Source organism: Parasteatoda tepidariorum, chromosome 2 (assembly GCF_043381705.1).
Source record: "Parasteatoda tepidariorum isolate YZ-2023 chromosome 2, CAS_Ptep_4.0, whole genome shotgun sequence".
NCBI classification, from domain to species: domain Eukaryota; kingdom Metazoa; phylum Arthropoda; class Arachnida; order Araneae; family Theridiidae; genus Parasteatoda; species Parasteatoda tepidariorum.
In genome coordinates, this window is record NC_092205.1 from 54,677,147 (window position 1) to 54,701,744 (window position 24,598).

The 24,598-nt window shown below is 28.6% G+C and overlaps 1 protein-coding gene across 2 annotated transcripts; it reads left to right on the forward strand.

Annotated features, from left to right (window-relative positions):
• Positions 1-896: 896 nt before the first annotated feature.
• LOC107454813 (troponin I) lies at positions 897-13,928 on the forward strand. Of its 2 annotated transcripts, none has more exons than XM_043042535.2 (7): positions 897-1,055; positions 1,632-1,755; positions 3,690-3,790; positions 8,169-8,212; positions 8,408-8,452; positions 9,713-9,821; positions 10,888-11,090. In XM_043042535.2, exons 1-7 carry the CDS (start codon positions 1,026-1,028, stop codon positions 10,915-10,917), a joined length of 483 nt encoding a protein of 160 aa, XP_042898469.2. In that variant the 5' UTR covers positions 897-1,025; the 3' UTR covers positions 10,918-11,090. The 2 variants fall into 2 exon arrangements, with proteins under 2 accessions (XP_042898469.2, XP_042898468.2); XM_043042534.2 differs by lacking the exon at positions 10,888-11,090 and adding an exon at positions 13,521-13,928 and having other exon boundaries at positions 902-1,055.
• Positions 13,929-24,598: the final 10,670 nt, after the last annotated feature.

Here is a 24,598-nt window from a genome sequence, read left to right on the forward strand (position 1 = left end):
TTCATTTATGTATTATTATTATTATGTACTTATTCATTATTTTGATCTACATGAAACCTGCTGAGTCATAGAAAGTTCTGGGAATGATTATTAAAATGAAGTACTTGCACGTTAAAGACATTCTAACACATTATGTTAAAAATTGTCTTTCATCCAAAAAATATTGAAAAATGAAATGATAACGGTCTTTCGTGAGTAATCTAGCTTATAAATAAAAGTTGATAGCTTAGCTGTTATTGCTATAGTATTTAAATTCAATTTTTTGAAATGTTATGTTAATTTATCTAGTATTCCTTTGATTTAATAATTTCACTGAAGTTTAAACTTACGATTACATTACACCAAACGCTACGTAATTAAAAGATGTANATATATATATGAAAGGTGTTATAGATCTAAACAATATGGATTTTATTAAGTAATCTTTAAATTTTATATTTATTTTATTTACGCTGTTTTCAAGATCTTTTTATTAAGAAACAATTTCACATAGCTTGTTTTTAAAACAATACTTGTTTTAACTTTAATTTTAGGAGTTACAGATTAGGATTCAACATTTCAAAAATATGAGTTTAAACTGGATAATCCAAAATGCCAGTTTTTTCTTATATCAGTTGCATATGAAATGTGATTAATGTAATATATATATATNATATATATATATTAAATTTTATTAATATAGCACATAATTTACTTTGCTTTAATTCTTTTGCCTCTTGTTATTCTAATTATCTAACATGGGTTACTTGATTTCTTTCTATGAACTGCTGCTGACTTCCTGATAATAAAGCGATGTAAGTATGCTATTATTTATTAAAATATTTTACAATTTCCAACTTTTCTATTCTGTATAAAACATTTATTTTAAAATATTTTATATTAAAATATTTTTTCATTTTAAAATATTTTATTTTAAACAGGACCAGAAGAGAATACAGGCTGAGAAGGACAAAAAGAAGGCTGAGGTGCGGGCCCGGTTAGAGGCCGCAGCTCAAGCCAAGAAAGGTGGCGGCAAACGAGGTTTCATGACACCTACCCGTAAGAAGAAGTTGAGGGTAAGTCTTTAATAGAAAAAATTTCTTCTTTTCTAAATGTAACTGATTTTACTTAGTTTTCATTTTCTTAAACTCTCAATTGAAACTTGAAAAACCTTTTGCTTGAACCGATGCAACATGTCTATACATAATTATTGTAAACAGCATCAAAGGTTACTAAGAATGACTGAAAAGATGTGGAAAATTGTACATAGTAGCAGTATATTTAAAAGATGTAGAAAAGTCTACATAACTGCAAAAGCTATAAAAAATAAAATAATTTCCATTTAATCTCGAATTAGGTTTAATAATATAATTCTATATTTCGGAAATTTATAAACCATTTAGAAAGCTAGGCATTATTACATTACAGTTGATTTATTACTATACAATTGGTGAAATTAGTTTTTTTGACTACTATATCACATAATCTCAAGTCAGGGTTCCGCCTAAAGGAAGAATCTTTTAGGGAGCCATAGTCGAAAAAAATGGGTACTACTGCCTTGAGCCTTCCCGACTCTTGGGCAACTTGTTTATTATAATTTTTTTTGTATCTATTATGCGAGAAATTCTGAAAACATATTTTATTCTTTCTAGACACTCTTGAGGAAAAAAGCCGCCGAAGAATTAAAGAAAGAACAAGAAAGAAAAGCCGAAGAAAGGAAAAGGACAATTGCCGAACGATGTGGGCCTTCTAAGAACTTAGATGGAATCAATGAAGGTAACGCTGAACACATTAACAATTTAAAAATATAATTTATTAACATCTAATTAATTAATAATTTAGATTGCATTAAAAAGATAATATGCAAATATTTGATATTATTTCTTAGATGAATTAAAGAACTTATTATGTTCTTTAAGGTTTAGGAAACGATGAAACTTTGTTTAAAAACTATTTGTTCCATGATAAATAGGTATGAAGTATATAGTAAGCTTTAATAAAATTTGAATTTGTGGAATTATGACAAGATTTCGATAAGTGGAGTGAATTTATATGAAGATATTAATATACATACTTCAAATGAATTTTGGAAAATTTTTTTTTTTTAAAAATTTCTTTGCTTAAATTTTAAAACAAATTATTTATTTTAGTTTTGATAGTTTATTTTTGAATTTATGATCAGCAATTTACAAATGTGAAATAAATATAGTTTTAAGAAATATAATCTCTGATGCATGCCTATATGTTGTTTTGTAATATTTTTTTAGTTTAAGTGTAAATGTTGTGGATTCGGCGACAATGTTAATTTGTTTTTATGTCATGTTTCAAGTTTAGTAATTCGTATTTTTTAAAGTTATTTCATTGCCTTTTTTGAAGTTATTTTTAAATGATGTTTTAAATATTTTTCTTAATGTTTATTATTTAGGGATTTGTTTTTTTGTTTGAAATTATTTTCTGCATGCATTGTTTAGTCGTATATATAGACTGTTACTATTTTATTTTATTCACTTTTTCAGAAGAACTCAGAAAATTAGTAAATCTTCCATGTTTCTTAATTAATAAACATAGTATTTGCAAGTTCAAAGTATGAAGCAAATTTTATTTGTGTATGCAAATTTATTTTGCTCTATGTTATAATAGAGAATAGAAACTTAATTGTGTGTTATATATATTGGGGGAACCAAAGGTTTTTGAAAATTAATTTGAAAAATTAAAGAAAATTGCTGAAAATCTAGAAGTATTAATCACGTAGGCATATTTTCTTTTGCTGAATATTACAAGAAAAAAAAATTAAAATACTTATTTAATCTACGAGTTTATATAGCATGTTTTTACATGTTCAGCATTCATTTTAAATAGGAATGACGTTTTTATTTTTTAGTGTTAGATTAAAATTTGAACTTTGGTTTTCCCCAAAAAATTTATATTGTCAAATGTTTTGAAAAAGAATGAGAAAAAATTCGCAAAATTTTGAAAAAATCTTACAAATTAGTATTTTAAAAATAAGATCCGCAATGGCCTTCAATTTATCTCCAGTCAGTGGTTTCAAGCCCACCCAGCTTCTGATCGACGGGTATATACTGGTCTGGGAAGTAACGCTGGCTGGTGCGCAATATACTTATGCTATTGCCACCGTTGTGCCGTTTGTTTCAAAATTGTAGAGATTTTACACTGTAGAAAATTACAGTAAAAATACGAACAATCCGGGTACCAGTACTTTTTACCGTAAAATCCATTTTAACCGAAACAAGTTAAGGAACAAAAAATCTGATAATTACCGTCAAATAGCTGAATTATTATAACTAAATAAATATTTCTATAAAATTTCGATATACTTTTTTACAGTAAAAATGGATTTTATGGTAAAATGGGTTTTACGGATGATGAACCCAAAGTTCCGGTATTTTATGCTGTAATTTGATCCGTAAATTTTTAGTGCAGCTTGTCTGGGGAGGGGGAGGGATAAAGGCGACTTGTGCAAGAGTGTTTTATTTTAAACAACAGTGATTAAAAATAATTTATTAGTTATACTTTTCAAAAATATTTGACAAAATAAAGCATTATTGTTAAATTCTGTCTTTTTCCTTGAAACTCATTTTGAGGATAATGTTTCCTTTTCTTCCCTTTTTCCTCTTTTTTTTTTGTACTTCCCTTCCTGCATTTCCTTCTCCTTCATCCTGATACTCGCGATCTATCTCGTCGGGCTGTAGCTGCCCTTCAGGCCATCTGCAAGGAATATCATCAACGGATTGTGAAGCTAGAAGACGCTAAATATGATTTGGAATACGCAGTTAGACAGAAGGAGTTTGTGGTATGGCGACATTCAATGAGAAACATTTTTTTTTTTTTACATTTTTGCTCTTATATAATATCGGAATGAAAAAAAAGGAGAAGCTACGCCAACTCACGCTTTTTTAGTGTTTACAAACATCGCTGAGATGGTCTGAATTTTTTGAGCTGATAATGAATGGCATTTTTGTTTCGTTCTTTTTTTTGTAGCTGATGTAATTTTACCCTTTTGTGCCGTTTATTCATAAACTTTGTGTTGTTTTATCAAAGTTTTGTGAGTAATATTTTTTGCAAACTAACAATATTTTGTTATTTTGGAATGACTTTTTGTTTTTGTTATATTAAGATGTCTCGCTATTTTGCTTCCGAGATTAAGCTACTAACTAAGGCAAAAAACGATGCAAATGCTTTTTTATAGTATCAGTTATAGCCAGAACAGAACATTTACTAAATAGTTTTTATTTGTATAATTTGGCTTAGTTCAATTCAAATATGCTCTTCAAATAGGATATTTGGATAAATTCAAATATGCTCTTTCTTTTTTATATTTAAGCACTTACTTTTCATGAATTGCTCTAATGATATCAATGATCATAAAAATGGATAAAATTTCAAAGACGCTTGACAAATATCAATACTGTTTTATTTTTTAAAATTTACTTCGAAAGGAAAATAGTTTTGAAAATATTTTCAATTGTAATATTTGACTAAACCTTATTATACTATCATTTATTTAACTTAAAATGGTCGCGCTGAAGATAAAGCCGTATGCTGACGTTAAAAATCTTCACAAAAGCTAAAAATAAACCATTGAAAAATATTGCAAAGTAAATTGTATGTTTTACTAAAAGTGCAAAAAAAAACAAACAAACATTGGATGATTGTTCTTGAAGAAGTTATAAAAATTTCCATTAAAAAGTTAATTCTTTCAAAAAGTGTCAAATGAAAAAGAGAACAACTATCATCACAATTTCTTTGATATTATAACAACAGTGCGTTAATAAGAAATCAAAATAAATAAATTTGCTCCACTCAACCATAACTATTGAATAACTTTTTGAAATTCTGTCAGTGACACAATTTTGGCAATGAAAACTTTTTTTAAGAAATGATAACAAATACATTACGTAAAATTTTTTTGAAAATTTGAAATTTTTATTCCACAATGATTTGCAATCTCGGGGGTATTATGCAAAGTTTATGACTTTAGTTATTAGCTATCATTCAAATGATACATCTTCACGAGAATCTTACCGTTAATTTTTTGCCTCCCTTCCTTTTCCCAATGCTTCATTCGTTTATTTGTTGGTCTTAGTGTATGTTCAAGCATTTAGTTATTATGGCATGCTCTGTAAATGGCTTATTTTAACTGCGTTAATTATGTTTTGCTTTTTCCACCATTCCCTCGCTTTTTGTAGCCGAACTAATGCAAATCTGCAAAGAATTACATGAACGCATTCTTACTTTGGAGAGTGCCAAGTATGATATGGAATACGAAGTCAGACACAAAGAGTACAAGGTCAGTTATTTGTATTTCAGTATTTGTCTATCTCAAAGATTAACAGCAATTGAACGAAAATTACAAACGTCAAAAATTAATCGTGAGTTTAATACTGGATAACTCTCACTACGTTCTCTAAAATATCGATATAATTCAGTTATAAAACATTAATTAAAATTTTTCCTACTATCGGAAGGCTAATTATCTGCTTTATGGTTTAACAATTGCCTTATTCTCGGATGCAATCTCACACGATAAAAGTTCTACAAGAAATACTGATTCTTTGATGGTATTCTGTCTACTTGAGCGGTGATGGCTCATCGATTAAAGCAGAACAGAGTTGAGAACTTGTGAAGAATTGGGATTCAATTTTCTCATGTCTACATAAGCCGTGGTGGCTCATTGGTTAAAGCAGAACAGAATTGAAAACTCGTGTAGAATAGGGTTCAATCCAAACATGTCTACACGAACCGCGATGACTCATCGATTAAAGCTGAACATAATTGAGAACTCGTGAAGAATTGGGGTTCAATCCCCACATGTCTACATGAGCCGCGATGACTCATCGGTTAAAGCAGAACAGAATTGAGAACTCGTGGAGAACTGGGGCTCAATCCCCACATGCATACATCAGCCGCGATGACTCATAGGTTAAAGCAAAACAGAATTGAGAACTCGTGAAGAATTGGGACTCAATCCCCACATGTCTACATCAGCCTTGATCACTCATCGGTTAAAGCAGAACAGAATTGAGAACTCGTAAAGAATTAGGGCTCCATCCCCACATGTATACATGAGCCGCAATGACTCATCGGTTAAAGCTGAACATAATTGAGAACTTGTGAAGAATCGAGGTTCAATCCTCCAGTGGTGCCTTGAAGCCCATTTAGCTTCTGATGGGGAGGTACCAGCTGTCTTTTAAAAATGGCGGCTTGGGCATAATTGCCGTTATCCCATAATCATGCCGTTGGTCACAAAATTGGGGAGCCCTAATTTCCATGACTACCTAGGGCTACTACAGGCTGTTGCGAAATGGAATACTTTACCTTCATACTCTGTCTACATGTAATAATGCTGAGGAACATTTTGTTGACTCAAAATTATGTCCTACGTAGTTTCCCAAGCCAGTTATTTATTCTCATTTATATTCTGTTTGCTCGAGATCCTGTTTGGTGATTTTACTTACGCTGATTTGATATTATTTAGTTCTGCTGTGCATTTTTTTTTCACAATTTCAAAGAGTTGGTGGAAATATCAATTGCAATTAAAGTATTTAGGTTTTAAATCGATACAAAATAAACAGGAGTATTCGTTTGAACACATTTCGAATTGCCAATGAAATATTCTTATTGGCCGATATTGAGCTCCGCCCCCGATTCCACGAATAATTCAAGTTTTGCCCTTGCGAACTGTAAAAAATAGTTTTCTATTTTTAAATATTAGCAGCTATGATATTTTCCTTTGAAAGTTTTCTCCTAAATACTGTATTTCGTAATAAAGTTTTAAAAATGAACTTAAATGAGATTTGTACTGAAAATTTTGAATAACTGAATGAGTCTCCATGATTAATTTGAAAGTAGTGAACTGACAAGTTCTGAAGAACATCTTATAAATGAGAGACAAAAAGTAAACGAGTAGTACCATGGTATATTTAGCATACCTAAATACTCACTTTGTACTTCAACATACATGGTCGTATGTTATAAAGGTTCAGTATTACAAATATTATGTTCCGTATCACTATAGTTAAAATAATACTATAGTTATAAAAAAGTCTCCTTAATTTCAATTTACTAAACTCAATTCAATTTTTCAGTCAAAATTTCAATTTACTAAAACAGAAAAAAGTATCGTTATTATTTGGCTATTTTCACGCTGTTTTTAAAATAAATATAAGTTATTAAATTTTTCCAGCCTTTGACTGTGTTTTTAAATTTACAAACTCATAATTACTATTTTAGCATTAATTTCATTTTAAGTGTAAGCTTAAATGGTCATTATTTAATATGTTTTACAAATTTTATAAAAATTAACATATCCATGAAACTTAATGTGCATAAGTTTTAGCATTGGTAAGATTTGTTTAAATATAACTGCGGAACTTAAAATGTTTCTTAACATTTTTCTATTTAATATTTAATTTTGACGAAATGCACTGAATAAACAAAGCACTATATTCGTATATTTCTCATATTTGCTGAGATAAACTTAAAAATTAAAAAATGAAAACGCATAAATATGTTGCGAATCTTAAATATTGGGATGATTAGGCTAAAATTTTGCAATAGATTAAGAATTCTTTAAATGAATTAGATTTACAAAAACCTTAGTTGCAAGCTATATAAACAAATATTAAGGAAGCATGTTAATCAACATATTTTTCAAAAAATATACATTTAAAGTTAAAATATCGATTAACATAAGTGAAAATAATTTATTGAAAAATATATTTCCTTATAAATAACTTTCTTAAAATTAGCTTTCCATAAGAATGTTTTTGATTTTAATTTTTCATATGAACTTAAAAATAAATGAATAAAAACTATGAGTAAGAAATTATTGAGATCATCATAAAATAAAATTTATGTTTTATTTCTTCTTCATAAAATCATTAAGAATAACAAAATGACATCAAAATCGTTAGGAATAACAAGTGATATCAAAATCATAATCATAAAATCATACGGTATAATGAATGATATCGAAATCATAATCATAAAATCATTAGGAATAACAAATAATATCGAAACCGTTATCATAAGATCATACAAAATAATAAATGATATCAAAATCAAAAATCATATGGAATATTAATAATTATCATATATAATCAACATCTAATAGAAAATATTTACTAAATTTCTTTAATTTTCTTTCAATAATTATCATTGTTTTTCAGATAAATGAACTTAACATGCAAGTCAATGACCTTAGAGGAAAATTGTAAGTTGTTCCTTCTTCGTCTTATTTAAATTCTCGTTTTCAATTTAAAACAAAAGATATATTTCGAAATCTTTATTTAAATTAAAATTCCAAAATAAATTTCAAATTTTCTTATTTATCGTTACTGCATTTCAAATGTCTTTTTTCTTTGTAAAAAAAAAAGCCCTAAACTAAATTTGAATGCTTTTTTTTCAGCATCAAACCACCTCTCAAAAAAGTTTCTCGATTCGAATACGGAAAGTGAGTTGACATTTTTACATTGTTGCACTTTTATGTTTATATTTTTAACTTATGAGTTTATGTATGCAAGAATTGCAAAAAATATATTGCTAATTTATATTATCTATTACCTTTTTGTTTCATAAAGTCAAGTTAGGAGGAATGAGTTCGATTTATATATAAATTATTAAATCAATTTAAATTGCGAAAAAAAAGTAATTTGTAAAATAAGTAGTCTTAAGCAGATTAAGAACGAATTGCAGAAAAACATCTCCTTTTTTACATATTTGAGAAATCCTTTAAACAAAATGTAGTGAAACATCTTAAAGCGAAACTCAATAGCTACTTTCTATCATCATATTTCATGTTCTCTTACTTGCATATTTATATGCTTTACTTTTCATTTTCCTCGTTAATGATGCAACTAGCTTCGGTTGAGTTTTTTTGCTTACTCGCTTAACTATTAACAGATATGAATTTGTTAATTTTTTGCAAGAAATCTGAAAATATACATTATGACCGAAAATTAGAATTTTGAATGCCAAAATGAAATCTGTACTATGGATCAGAAATATGCCACTGCAATAAAAAATGCTGAAAGAAATGTCATTTATCAATAACTGTTTAAGAAAATTCTTATTTATTTAGTGGTTTCACAAAATTATTAACTCTGGAATTCTTAGAACTACGAAGCTATTAAACATAAAATTAAGAATCGTACAAGGATATGGTTATGTTCTCCAAGAAACCTGAGAAGTTTAAAATAAAGCTGTTGTGTATTAGAACCCTCAAAGCAATAGAAAAAGAGAAAAGCTTAAAACAACTTTACGAAGGATGGTTATAAATAAACTTAATGTAATTGGCAAGACACGGAAAGAGACAAAACTTCTGGCTACAAAAGGAACAATATGGTAGTAGTAGTTTTTTTAAAATTTCCATTGCACTATAGCTGCACCATGGGCTATTTTCCTCAGTCCGTGAAATATCCCAGAAGATGATCTGTAGTAACAGATATGTCATAACAATTGTGATTCTCTGGAGAGGGGGCTCCTCCTCCTTAACCTGCACGTGATTTCAAACATATTAAGGTAGAGTAGTTTAACGCACTTTTAATCCCTTCGATGGCAGATCAAAAGTGATCATCCACTTGCTCACTGACAGTTGTCATTGATGATCTACTGGTAATTGTGCTTTCTGATTAAACTATTATGGGACCGATCGTCGGAAAGAATGTATTAGTGAGTTTATTTGCTTATTTATGTTGAATTTTTCCACATTTAGGTTTGAGAAACTTATGCGCGCTGCTAAAAAGGCTGATAATGACTTCAGAGCTAACCTCAAATCTGTTGGACCATCAACAAAATTCAAGCTTGACGAAGATGTCAAGGAGGTAATGTAAACTTAATAAATGTTGAATGTAGATTGCTTTGAATGTTTACAAGCACCTTGCTAAACAAAAAAGAGCTTTTTTTATGATATGTTGGAGACAAAACAAGCTCAGATGTATCGAGGAATTTTATACATTTCAATTTAAAATATTTCATTACAGTAATTTTAATTTAATACGTAACTGATAAGTAGTAATATTAAATATGGAAAAAGTTAAATTTTTTTCCTCACGAGAAATAGCTATAAGACACTCTGTTTTTTAAGTATTTAAATATTTCTTTTTGTGATTTTAGAATAAGATATGTACAATATATAAGTTCAATTTTTGATTAGGCTAAGTGTAAATAAAGACATTAAATGAGGAGCTTAAAGTACTGTAACTATTTTTAGTTTTATAAATGTTAAAAAAAATTTACTTGAAAACAATTAACGTATAGATACAATGTATTAATGATTTTATAAATGTGGAATAATTAAAATAAAAATTATTCTTTATTTATTTAATTGGGTACACAATGCTTTTAAAATAAAACTTTGCTGAATTTTGTACAACTTACTTCTTAAACTTTAATGATTTATTTTCATAAGTTAAGTAGTTAAGCAAAAATTTGTTTTGAATAAAACATTTATTTTTTTGAAATGCACATTTAATGCTTAAATTCAATATTCAATGTTTTAATTAGAATTTAATTAGAAGTTTTATCATAAACTTTCCTCTTTTATGCTACCTAATTTGATTAAGTTTTTATTTTGAATACTGTTCTAAATGTATTGTATAAAAAAAAAACATGTATCCTATTTTTTTAACCTCCTTTCCTTTTTCGTGTTCCATGCATGATTTTTCCCTTTTTTTGCCTTTTCATGTATTATCCTTTGCTTTTAAAATACATAAATTACAAATCTATTATTTTCATAGACCGTAACGAATCCTCTTTATATTCTGTCCCATTTTTTTTCTCTTTCATAATGTCCACAATTTGGAATAAACAGAAATTAACACATTATATGTATAATTTTCTATACGTTTAATGTGAATCTATTCTATATGTATGTTTTTTCGTCCACAGAAAAAAGCCCCCGAATGGGCAAACAAGTAACTCCACTGTTGTTTCACCATCGAATTGTTGAGATCCTTCAGTGTTCGTGCCATTCAGTGATTGTTATTGTCCAATGAACTCTTTACACATTTTGAACATACATAAAAATTGAAATATTGTGTAATTATCAACAGAAAAAAAGAATATTTCGAATAAATATTTACAAAAAAAGATTTCCGATTTCAATTTTAATTGCCAAGATGTTCAAAAAATAACTGCGGAAAAAATGTTTTTAGAAAAATAAAATGAGATAGAAATGTAAGCTTTGCAACGTTCTGTTTAGAAAACTATTTAATTTATTATAACTTAAATTCTAACTCAAGTACAAAGTTCGTAAAAAAGGTCGGTGCTAACTGATGAAAATCGCAAGATTATGTATTCAATTGGAAGGATCTAATATGCATTAAAAACACTGTTTAAGAACGTTTCTGTAAGCATCACAAGCCGCTGTGTCTTAAGGGATAGAGCCTCGGCTCCCAATCAAGTGATCCAGCTTTGAATCCCAGCAATGGCTGGTTAATTCAAATTCTGCAGTCAGCTAGCATCAACCACAGTGCTGACGTAAAATGTCCTCAGTGTAGATGGATCATGCGTTAGAGTCCCCGTGTCGTCAGGCTAACTGTGGAAAATTTTCGTAGATTTTCTCGTCATATTACGCAAATTTGGGGTTAGTTCTATCAAAAAGTCCTCCACGAAGGCAAATTTCTCCCGCTTCTTGTCCCAGAAGTTCCTATTTTATCTGGATTGGGTTCATAATTAAAAGGTTATGGAGTTGAAAATTGGTAGTCGTACACTCAAAATTCGGTCGACTGTTCAACGGTAATTATAAAATAAAACATTATGTATAAAAAAGTAAGCAGCACAATCCTTTGATAAATTAGATTTTCGTAATTAATAATATTTATTTTTCTAAGCAGAACTGAACAAACCGCAACATTTCTATCTCTTAATGAAATTTAAACAGATTTTTAAGCAGGACGGTTAACTTTTTGTGCGCGGCATACAATTTTCGTTATTTTTGACCACAATGTTTTTAAAGAAAGGAAACCAGGCATTTTTGAAAGGTTTTTAAGACGGTTTTCAGCTACCACGTTGAAGTTGAATTGTAGAACAGATTCCATACTGTTTAGGATTTCTTCAGTTATTGATTAAATAAGATTTGATTTTTGAAATTTAACACACATTCAGAGATTAGAATAGATTTAAAATAGCTAAAGGGCCGGGGTTTGTACAAATTTGCTGCTGACAAAACCGTTATTTTTAACCCTTTGTTTTGTATCGCTTAGTAATTTTTCTTTTTTACTAAAAAAGCAGTTACAGAAAAAATATTTTTGCTTTTTTGAATATTTGTATGTGTTTTTGTGGTGTTTTGTTGTTTTGATATTTTTGTGTTTTTGAACGCTACTATTTGTTCTTTGAAATTATATGTATGCATATTTTTGATATAAAATTTGTCCGAAATTTTTAATGACACTTTGCTACTAAATATAGATTTTTTATATTTTAAAATTAATTTTTATAAAAAGTTCAATACTAGCTACTAAACACTATAAACAAACACTAAGAATGCCCTTAAATACAGGTAAGTGCTTATGGCTTTTAAATTTTTTAGATATATTCCCATATATTTTTTATGTATATTAACATAAAAATTAGAATTCAAATTTTCAATTTAATTGCAACAAAATTTAAGTATTTGATAATGTAAACGAATTATTAGCTCTAAATGTTCGAATTATTAGTTGAAATATTATTAGTTTTAAATTCATTATTTATATTTCTAAATTCCTTTTAAATGTAAGATTAATTATTCTGCTTTTAATTACATCTTAACAGAATAATATTTATATACTGCTTTAATATACTGATCAAAAGTTATAATTACCTTGCAAAACTTAGAAACTACATAAATTATATTGTATCTAATTATAATATACAGTGTGTGCTCTTACTTGATTAAAAAACTTCATTTGCCTCGAAAATGTACAGATTGGAAATAACAATTGACGTGTTTTAAGCGCTCAAAAATAGGCTCCCATTTTCAAGACTTATCAAAGTGTTGTTAAATTGCAAAGTGAATTTAAAAACGTAACGTTGCTAACGAAAAAATGGGAAATGAAGGTAATGAATAAAACCAAAAAACGTCAGTAGCTGGGAAAGAATAAAAATAAACGTTAGAAAAACAAAACAAGAAAAAACTCTGTAGTTGAACTGGTTCAGCCAGGGTTAAAAGCATTTCTATGCATTATTGAGGAATGTTTCTCTCATGTTTTTCATGTTTATTTTTATTCTTTCTCGGCTACTGAAGTTTTTCTTTCTCACCTTTATTTTCCATTTTTCTTTGGAAACTTTAGGTTTTAAAATTCGGTATTAGGTATTTTAAATCTTAGTTTCTTCCTATTTACGTCTGACTAGTCTTGAAAATATGTGCCTATTTTTGAGCGCTTGAAACATGTCAACTGCTATTTTGCAATCTGTAAATTTTTGAAGTGAATGAAGTTTTATAATCAAGTAATATCTTACCACTTCAGTTTTTTAGCATTATTTATTCAATATAGTACGCTGGTTAATTGTACTAATTTATACTTCTTTTTGCACATTAGACCAAACCCGACTGGGCCCTTGGAGCCAAGAAGGAGCAAGTTGAGGAATGAGATGATCTCAACGTTCCACTTAAATGAATCCAAATTTTATAACATTATGTTTCCTGGGCAATCAAAACCAATGTGTAAAAAAATAAGTAACTGTTCATACATGCAATGCTGGCAGTATAAGAACTCATGTGATTATAATATATATTTATAAGCAAGCAAGATTCCTGTAAAAAAATAACGATTTTCTGATGCAGTTGTATGCCTTGGATATTTTTTACAATCCGTAGATAATAATTGTGTAACCTGTTGCTCGGCATTGATGTGAAAAGTCTTAATATGCTCGCTCACAGGACTAAAATATTTTGCCAACTTTTATTTACATATTGTATGAATAAAGACAATGTTTCTTGACTTAAATTACTTTTCGTTTCTTTTTATTACCTTACCGTTTTTAACAGTTAGCAGTATACTCATTCCAGTAACGGGATCCTAAACTGTAAAAAATTCCGATCAAATTACGGTAAAAAGTACCGGAGCTCACCGTAAAATGCTGTTTCACCGAAACTTGTTAAGGAACAAAAAATGTTTTTTACAGTAAAATCACTACAACACTCTAATTAAATAAATATCACTGTAAAAATAACGGTATAATATTTTACGGTAAAAATGGATTTTACCGATGATGTATCCAAAGCGTCGGTACTTAATAACTTATTTGCTCCAGAATTTTTTACAGTGTAGGCAGAAGAGCCTTGCAAATCACAGGATATTTCTTTTTCATATTATAAGATGCAATCAGTTACCTTTTAAATAGAGAAATTTTTATTTATCTAAATAAGAATGCGTTTTAAGATTTGGTTCCATTTGTAGAGTTTCAAGAGCTGCTGAAACCTTGAATGTTTCTTTCCTCCATGATTTTTTTAATGCTGTAAACTTGTTAAAGATAATTGCAGGAATTTTGAATTATGTATTCATTAGTTATTTTATTACAGAAGATTTTATTTTATTTTATAAACGTCGTTGAACTGCCGACCCAATTTTGAGCTTACGGCTAGAAGTATTCAACTCGGTAGCCTTGAAATTTCGAATCAAATTCCGAAGACAAGGGAACTCTTGGATCAAGTATTGGGAGAAATTTGCCTTCATGGAGGATTTTTTGATCTAACTAACCCACATTTACGTTGCATAAAGGGATAAATCGCGAAAACCTCCCACGATTAGCCTAACGGCAAGGGGACTCTAACCCATGATCCGTCCACCACTGAGGATATTTTACGTCATACTGTGGCCTCTGTAAGCCAGGTGTGGAATTCGTATCGACCAGCCATCGCTGGGATTCGATCCTGTTTCACCTCTTTGGCAGGCGAATGTTCTATCCCCTAAGCCACTATGGCTCATTACGGAAGATTTCTAAAAAACGAAAATGTGAGATTTTCTTTATGTCAAAAAATTATAAGTAGAAATAAAGTTCTAATTTTAGATGTTTTTTTTAAAGAATGAAGGCCGAGGGAAAGAACGGTTTATGCACATTTTTCATAAAAAATGACTATTGGGCCATCGGTTGCATTTTAAGGATTACCCAGTTTTAACAATTCAGCAACGAGAAAAATTGATTGTCCCTCAGAGATATTACACAGTAAAGATAGGCTGTACTTCTGAAAAACATTTCCCACTCAAGAAATATCTGATTAAAAATTTAATCCGTCAGATAAAATTACTCAGTTTTACCACATTAACCAAATTTTATCTCATATTATAAAATCATATTTTTTTCTCTTCTTGCTATTCATACTATTAATAAACATGATAACTTGCATGTAAACAAAGTAATTCTTATATATTATGAACAAGAATTGGAAAAAAAGTTTAATAAGGTATCGTAAATTAAATTATAAGATCTGAAGTCTTATTTTTTGTGCATTATTTTCGAATTATTTCATTTAAATCTTTTGCAAGAATTATTTACGAATTAAGAAAAAAAAACTCATAATTCAAAAACAAAATTAAAAAATTTCTATTAACTGTAGCATAATTTTGTTGAATGGGTACTAGTAATTTCATGCAAATAATTACATTTAATTTGCAGGAATATCACTTTATATCATCATGTTATTAGAAATAATACGCAAATAGGGAAAAAAAAGAATGAAAGACAGATTTAGCATTTTCCTATACCATTCCGTGCTAAAATAGATGCAAATACGTGAAAAAAAATATTTAATTGAATTAATAATGTAAAATGTAGATAAAATAAAGTAAAAATTAGTTAAAATAAAAATTAATCAAAATAAAAACTAATAACAATAAAATAAATTAATTACCGTGTATTTGGGTTTATTGAGAGTAAATTAGACTGAAAGTATCTCATAGAACAAACTGAAACTTACTTTATTTACATCAAAATATACAAAAGAAGGAAGAGGTTGCCAGAACAGGAAACTCAAAAATTACCTAAATAATCTCGAACTCAACATCGTGTATTAGAGGCACGGCAATTTTTCAATTTTAGATGTTAGCAAATTAAAGAGAATTAGCGTACGAGGTAAATTGTTTGCTTCTACAGGTAAAAATAAAAGTATAATGACAAAATAAATTGAGTCTACAATTACACTCTTCGTCATCAGGAATTTGCCTTACGTTTTCTAAGGCATATATATTAAAGCTATAACAAAAAAAGAAGAAAAAGGGAATGAAATAAGCACGGTAACTTTAGTCTGCAGCAAGATTTCAATATTTGGTTTTAGTTCAGGAGGAGGTTAAAAAAGGCTATTACAAATGTGATGTACTATTCAAAAAGTTTATTTGTAAAACAAATTACTATTTTTTTCACAAATTATTGCAATAAGTTTAGAAATTAAGTGTAAAACCTAACACGTCGTCATAATTATATTTATTATTTATGTGATTACAAGAGTAGATCAGAACGATTATAGATCATAAAGATCAAAATTTTTAAAAAAATACCTTTTTTTGAAACATAATAAGTATGTTTTTTGTTATGTTATTAGTTGTTAACATACCAAGAAATAGAATATAATGGATCAGCAAAATTAGTCCTATAAGTTGCAATAGCATATTCTAGAAAAAAATACAAAAAACGTTTTATAGACTGAAACGTTTTCAAGTAAGTGTGTAAAAATTAAGCATGGCACATTTATAGACTAACGAAGTCAATATATCCGTACATTAACATTTCCTTGGTATCAAAACTTATCATGACTTTAATATGGAAAAAATCCAAATTGAAGTATAATCAATGAAAAAAATCCGTTATAAAAAGATTAACTAAGAATATCATTAAAATTTTTTAAAGAGAGTTAAACTACGAAAAATTACGGGGATGGTGATAAAATTATGAAACATAAACATTTATGATGAAATTATCATGAATATGGGTAAAGGTTTATAAACATACTTTTAAAACACGCACAGTATTAATATAATGTGATCCGAAACTTCTACTTAACAAGGAACTATCGAGCTCAAAACAGTGTTACTAAAATTAGATTTCATAGAATACTTTTTTGAAGTAATTTAAATTGACCCAAAATTACGATATTAATTTCTTTATTAATTTAATTTTGAAAAGTAGTGTAGTCACATTTACAGAAAATATAAATCCTATTAAATCGAAATTATAATTCAAAAAAATTCCTCAAAAGGAGAAGACAGTGAAGTGATTAGGCTGTGATCTTGGCTGTGATCTTGGGCAAACTATATATAACCTTACTTTTGGGCAAACTATACGTAAAAACTTGGAGGACATATCAAGAAATCAAGTCAATAAAAACCCAATTATTAAAAATCCAGTTGTTAAAAAAATCGAGTTATTAAACGATGTTCCACAACCCAACATAGCAGGACTTATTATCATATAGTTAAATTTCCTTCCACTAAAATTATTTCACATTGCTTCTCAGCTACTTACCTAAGTCTTTAAAAATCATTCTATATCGTGCAAAAGTCTAATAATTAATTACTCTTCCAGTATCCCATTCTTTTCTGATGCTTGGAAGTATATTTCCTTTCAATTTCGGCTTCTTGAAACACCAGGAGTTTTTTATGATTTTTTTTCCGAATCATTGTTTTTTAATCTTTTATTTTGTATTTGAACAATGCTTCATTACAGAACTGAAACTTTGATATATTTATAAAATATGATTTATGCTTTTTTTCCACTGTTTAAATTTATCCATATGTATCGCAAAGTAAGCTTTGTTTTCACCTGGATATTTCGTTAATATTTATTTGTAATTTTCTGCCATTCCTTTCCCTTTATTTTGCATACTTTTTAAATTTTTTTTACCTTAGTTTATTTTCTAATTTTGGGTTTACGACTACTAATGTTCAACTCCGTAGCCTTATAATTTTGAACCCAATCCAGAAGACAATGAAACTCCTGGATCGAGTATTGGGAGAAATTTTGCTTTGTGGAATACTTTTTGATGGAACTAACCATCATTTGCGTTTCCTAGAGTGAAAAACCATGAACACCACCCATGTTTAGCCGGATGGCAAGGGGACTCTAACCTATGATCCTTCTACCACTCAGGACTTCAGCATTTTACGTCAGCACAGTGGTCGGTGCGAGTTGGATGCGGAATTCGTATTGACCAGTAAATGCTGGGATTCGAAGTCAGTGCAACTAATTAGAAGGCAAATACTCTAATAGCTGAGCCTCCACGCTTTTCGTCTTAGTTTATCAATACATTTCATTTTGTAAAACAAAAAAAAACTAACAAAACTAATAAATTATTATGCAAGATAAAATTAGAGAAGAATAAGTGCCCATCTCTTTTATCTTAACAATAACACTGGGAACAATATTTTTCTTCTAATTTTCTGTCTCATAAGATTTCTTAGCAGATCTCTGACACTTTTGAATTGCTGATTTAGAATTTGGAATCGGTTTCTCTCTGCAAACTACAGTTTCTTAATAACATTTTTTATAGATATGTACAATTTCAGAAACGTTATATACAACAGGGTGTCACATAAGTATTACGAAAATTTCTAGTGGAGTTAGAACACATCATCAGGATTAATTATTATTACTATATCACATAGTTATTATTACATCACATAGCATTAGTTATTACTATATCACAGAGAAAGGAAACTCTCCCGTTTGACTATTCAGCAATCCTTGAGCTATATATTTCTTCAATTTTGAGAATTATTTCGTCAACGAAATCATGTGATGTGTGACTAAACGGGAACTATCAAATATCTGACGAAACTGTTTTCTCTACTTGAAACCTCATTGTTCTGCATTGTAGAAGATTGTTAACTAGAATATCGAAAATAAGACGAGGACTAGATGATCGAAAATAAGAATAAAAAGGGCATATCGACAAAAAGCACAATTTTTGTAAATTTATAATATACTTTTTATAAACTTCTTTTATAAAGATCTAATCTACTCGTTAAAAATTTGCTACTTGCTATCATCTTGAGCAAAAACTGATGAAACTTTTAAAATTCTTTGGTAACAATTAAAAGAATGTTTTTTCAGAAAACTATAAGTAATTAATTATAATATAAGGAGTACAAGGAATTTATTACTATAAGGAGTATAGGAATTTAAATTTAAAATAAGCATGTCTAAAATTTCATCAAGATTTTAGCCCAGCCGTTCACCTTGAAAGCAAAATAAGATTTGACATGTATCCCATTTTGAATTTAAAAAAACACGCTTTTCTTCCCTAATGTCTCTACTAATGTATTTATTATGAGCTAAATCATCAACACATAATTACTGTAAAATTAAGGATTACCTATTATTCAATGTGTTGCATTAGAGGCGAAAAAGTTAATTGAAAACTAGAGTAGAAAATTCTTTGGCTTCTGTCCCAAATACTTCAGGAAAAACCATTCTGTCCCGATTTTCCTTTTGTTTATTACGTTTAATCCCAGAGTGTCGGAGGTTTCGCCTATGTCAGCAAAGAACAAAGGCTATATCTGTCTATATCGGCCGCACAGCAAACAATGGCACCATTTTATTCTTTAGAACACAAGGTCAGTAGTTTCAGAGAACAAGACTTCTCTAAAAACTGTCAACAACTTCCTTGGTGGTTTATAATATTCAAGATGTTTTTTAAGTACGATTTTTTTTCTGGGAAAGAATTAGTCGCATTGAATTAGCTTAACTATATGAGAAGTTAGTTATAATAGTTTTACAGGAGAGACCATTAGTGGAGTTTGGCTTTCCTAGTATTATAGCCTCGAATTTGATCAGTTCGTTAATGGCTCTTGCCAACTTCAAATCTATTTTAATCATTCATTGTTTAAAGCTTTTCAATAGTTTCAAAAACTAAATAATGAAATTTTTTAGAATGATATAGTTTTACGAAGACAAAAATCAGTTGTTGTCTTGTTAAGAATAAACCAAATTTAAGTTTTTTTAAACTGAATTTATTATTAATAGATATTTAGGCTTTTTATCTGGTTTCATGAATAAACAACCGACAAGCTGATAGTAAAAGTGATTGTACAAGTTTAACTTTTCCACTAAAGTATCTAAATGCGCATTGTTGCATATGGAAATATTTGTAATGTTTTGATATGTGTGACTTTGATAAAAATAGAGTTTTAACAGGAAATACTTCATTTTTTGATAATTTCAGAAGCGCACAATGTCGAGAGTAAATTTAAAAAGTTTTAAAAAGAGCTGAAAAGAAAAGCTTAAGAAAATTTACTTAAAAAAAGCTTAAAAAAATTTACTTAACAAAAGCTTAGAAAAAATTTGCTTATAAAAAGCTTAAAAACATATTTACTTAAAAAAAAACTACTAAAAAGTTTAAAAAAGCTACTAAAAAAGCTTAAAAAAATTTAAATTTTGTTTTAATTACTCTTAATTATTTAAGTACATAAGAAAAGCTTAAAAAAAAGGAAAAAGAACTGACTTAAAATTTTTGAGAGCTTTAAACTTCTTTCAATGTCAAAAAATTATGTGCATAAATGCGATAAACTTTGATGTTTGATTGAAAAACTTTTTTTCAAGCAGTCATTTTGTTATTTTTATAAGATACATAAAATTTAGCAGCAATAAAGTTAGCATATTTATTTTTTAGATCTTTTTCCATTAACCTTTAAATTTTTTTTTGTAAATTGGGTGAAAAATATTTCATGCAAAATTAAACTGCAATTTTTCCTTTTTTCTCTTTTGAGTCAATTTTTTATCACGAGGAGTAAGTATTTAATTAGGGAGATTATTCTTCCACGATGGTGACACCGAACGTCAACTGAATAGTTTTTTAAGACGTCGTTCTGATGAATGTGGACTACCTATTTCGCTAATTACTGAGGGATATTCGTTTACTGATGCAAAAAATTTCCATCGCAGTATTAGTGTTATTAAATTATAGTATTAGCTCAATTATTTTTGTGAATGTAGTTGCATTTTGAATAGAAAAATTTGGTAATCTGGAAGTTATATGAAGTACTGTTAAATTTATATGCTTTTACGGATTTTACTATTTATAATTTTTTATTTTTTATTCCAGAACGTAACACGTCCCGAAGTGGACTGATCGTTAAGACACGGTTCCCAGCAGATCACTGAAGTCAAGCATCACTGGCTGCGGTCAAAGCGTGGGTGGGTGACTTCTTGGATCAGTCTGCTTAGGGACCGAGAGTGTGCAGTATTGGTTCTCGTTAAACTGTTAACTACAGTAAAGTGCTCGACTTCGGTGTGCAGGTCGTCGGGCTACATAAGCGGGGATGCCATCTCCTCTGCAGAGGATCAAAATTGTGATGGCATGTCTTCGGATCATCCTCAGGGATGTTTCCCAGACCGTCGCCAATAGCAGCTCTAGTGCGACGTAAATTAACAACAACAGAAACAACCAAAACGTAACACATGCAGAATGCCACTAAATCTGACGTTATACATAAAAGAAGTTTATTTTATTTAAAATCCAATTATTCCAAATTTCATTTTTCTAAAGTTTTTTATTTAGTTATTTTTTTAAAATTCTAATTCTAACATGCCAATGTCCTCAAAAAAGTATTTTCGTATTATCTAATTTTTTCTCCAGCTCCTCAAATAATATCTCACTTTTCAACAAATGTATTAGTTTTGCGTGATCTCATAGTATGTGTTTACTAGAAGAAAAAAAAGACACTGAATATTTAAATATCACGAAAATGTATACTTCAGACAAAGAGATACAGAGTTACTTGCTGCTTTTAGAAAAAAATTAAAGGTCGAATGCTATGTGTTAAAATTCAGGATATAAAGTTGAAGAATGAACTACGAAAGTATTCTCTTTAAACGTTAAAAGTTTAACCACAATTTCATCGAGAAAAATTCCCGTTTTTAACTGTCATTTTATAAACATTTTTACTTCAACTGTGATATATTCAACTGTGTATAGGTTTCACTGAGAAAATTTGAGAAATTTATTTTCCAAGTGTCTTTTGCAACGTTAAAAGTTTAGCCATGTTCTCATTGAAAAGACAGTTTCTGGACTCAGTAACCAATAAAAAAGATGATTAAATGCAGTATAGGTCATTAAACACAACAAATACGACAGAATGTATTTTCATACTTGAAGTTCAAATTATAAAAATAATGATGGGTTTTAAACAAATGGTGAATTCCTGAATGTTAAATAAACGATGTCAGATAATTAAATCAGAGGAATTACACTTTAAATTTTGTAATTTAATGTAATACTTCGTCTTTATAATAAATATGAAAAATAATAATACAAATATTAAATATGAAAAATCATAATAAATAAAGTGAAAAATCAATACTTTTTGAAACTTCCAGTTTTATCAAATATTTTGAATTTGCTTTTTCCAAATCTTTTTTAATTTCATATTAAAAATCAGCACTAAGAGTGCAATGAAAAATGAATTAAAGGTTTTAAAATAACTAATAGTAAAAAAAGGAGATTTATTTAAAAAAAAATAATAACAAAATTTATGATATTGCTTTATTTTCTTGCCAACCAGACTGTGTAGTGGTCAGGAAGCTGATCTGACATCAGAAATGTCCTGGGTTCGAATCCCGTACAATTCGTTCATACTCTGTACTACCTGTCCTTACTGTGGGAGAAAGGTTGGCCCACCTAATATGGCAACCTTACTGATACCTATATGACGAGTTTCAATATACGGGCATTGAAGAAAAAAGGTTTCCTTCTTTTGAGCCTAATAGATAAAATAACTTTTTTAATTGAAAACTAGTTAATGATATGAGGACTTCTTTCTATTAGTGAATTAATACTAATTATATTATTTTATATTATGTTTATACTAATTAATATTAAAGCAACCTTTAAAACATTAAGAAGTTTTGGTAAAACTGTACGCTGATTCATTTCAATCTACTTCTTTCCCGATGAATCAAACAGGAGAAATCAATTTACTCTGCAGGTAAACATACCAAATGGGATTCACTCCCCATGTGTTTCGATTCAATCTTTTAAAGGATACATTTTGTTTTATGTGACACCCGGATGTCTGTCTCGCTAAGTATAATTACAAGCGTGTCTCATTTATTACTTTTTTAAAACATTTTTAAGAGACTATTTATTTCAACAAACTAAATCTAATATAGTATTATAAATTTAAATGAAAACTATTTAAATAATATTTTTTTTCTATTTATATTTAATTCCTAGTATCTGCCCTGTCAAATAATATCAACTCAGAGTCAAACAATTNGGTCGGCTGTTCAACGACGGTTATAAAATAAAATAAAATAGCCCATTGTGCAGCTCTAGTGCGACGTAAATGAACAACAACAGCAACCAAAACGTAACACATGCAGAATGCCACTAAATCTGACGTTATACATAAAATTTCAAAATTAAATTATTCTAAAATTTTATTTTTTTTAAAGTTTATCTCTTTGGAATTCTGACATGCCAATGTCCTCACAAAGGCATTTTCGTATTATCAAGTGTTTCTCAAGCACCTCAAATATTATCTCGTTTTTCAAGAAATATATTAGTTTTGTGTGATCTCGTAGTATGTGTTTGATAGAAAAAAAAACATTTAATATTTAAATATCACAAAAATATATACTTCAGATAAAACTGAAGAGTTGCTTGCTGTTTTTCGAAAGAATTAAAGGTCGAATGATATGTGTAAAAAATAAAATTCAAAATACAAAGTCGAAAAATGAACTTCTAAAGTATTCTCTTTAAACTTTAACCACAAATTCGTCGAAAAAAATTCGCTTTTTAACTATCATTTTCTAAACATTTCTGTTTCAACTGTGAACTGTTAATCACGTTGCAGAATTATTTAATTAAAGAAATAGTTTTTGTCAAAATAATATTAGTTTCTGCTGAGAAAATCTGAGAAATTTATTTTCCAAATGTCTGTTGTAACGTTAAAAGTTTAGTCATGTTCTCGTCGAAAAGAATTTCCGGACGCAGTAACTAATAAAAAAAATGTTTAAATGCAGCGCAAGTCATGAAATATAACAAATACAGAATGTATTTTCATACTTAAAGATCAAATCATTAAAATAATGGTGGGTTTGAAACAAATAGTGAAATCTGGATTATTAAATAAACGATGTTAGATAATTACAAAAGAGGAATTAAACTTTATATTTTGCAATTTAATGTAATACTTTGTCCTAAAACTAAATATGAAAAATGATAATAAAAATATTAAATATGAAAAATCATAATGCTTTTTGAAACTTCCAGTTTTATCAAATATTTTAAATTTGCTTTTTCCAAATTCTTTTTAATTTATATGAAAAGTCGGAACTAATAGTGCAATGAAAAAAAATTTTTCGCACTATCACAAAGCATGTATTTTTTTTACTCTTTTAATTTTTAAATTATTTGCATATGACATGGGTTGTCAGTTTCTTAAAAGTTATTTTTTGTTTTAATTGGCAAAAAAAAATTGACTCTATTCTTTTATTTGATTTATTATCATCAGTTGTGTGCAGAGAGGGGGCGAAGAGAGCATAGGTCCTAGGCATCTAGAATATAAGGGGATAATCAATTGATGACTAAGGACTCTTAAAACAGATCAATTACTATTTTTTTTCTCTTTGCTATGCACGGAGAAACAAAATTATAACATGTAAAATACGGTATTTAAATAAT

What these genes read in the sequence shown, in the direction of transcription:
- LOC107454813 (XM_043042534.2), top strand. Translation starts at nt 1,026, where the DNA reads ATGACACCTACCCGTAAGAAGAAGTTGAGG. An exon ending in TTAGACAGAAGGAGTTTGTG is followed by an intron (nt 3,791 to 8,168) that starts GTATGGCGACAT and finishes ATTGTTTTTCAG; the next exon opens with ATAAATGAACTTAACATGCA. An exon ending in TCTCGATTCGAATACGGAAA is followed by an intron (nt 8,453 to 9,712) that starts GTGAGTTGACAT and finishes TTCCACATTTAG; the next exon opens with GTTTGAGAAACTTATGCGCG.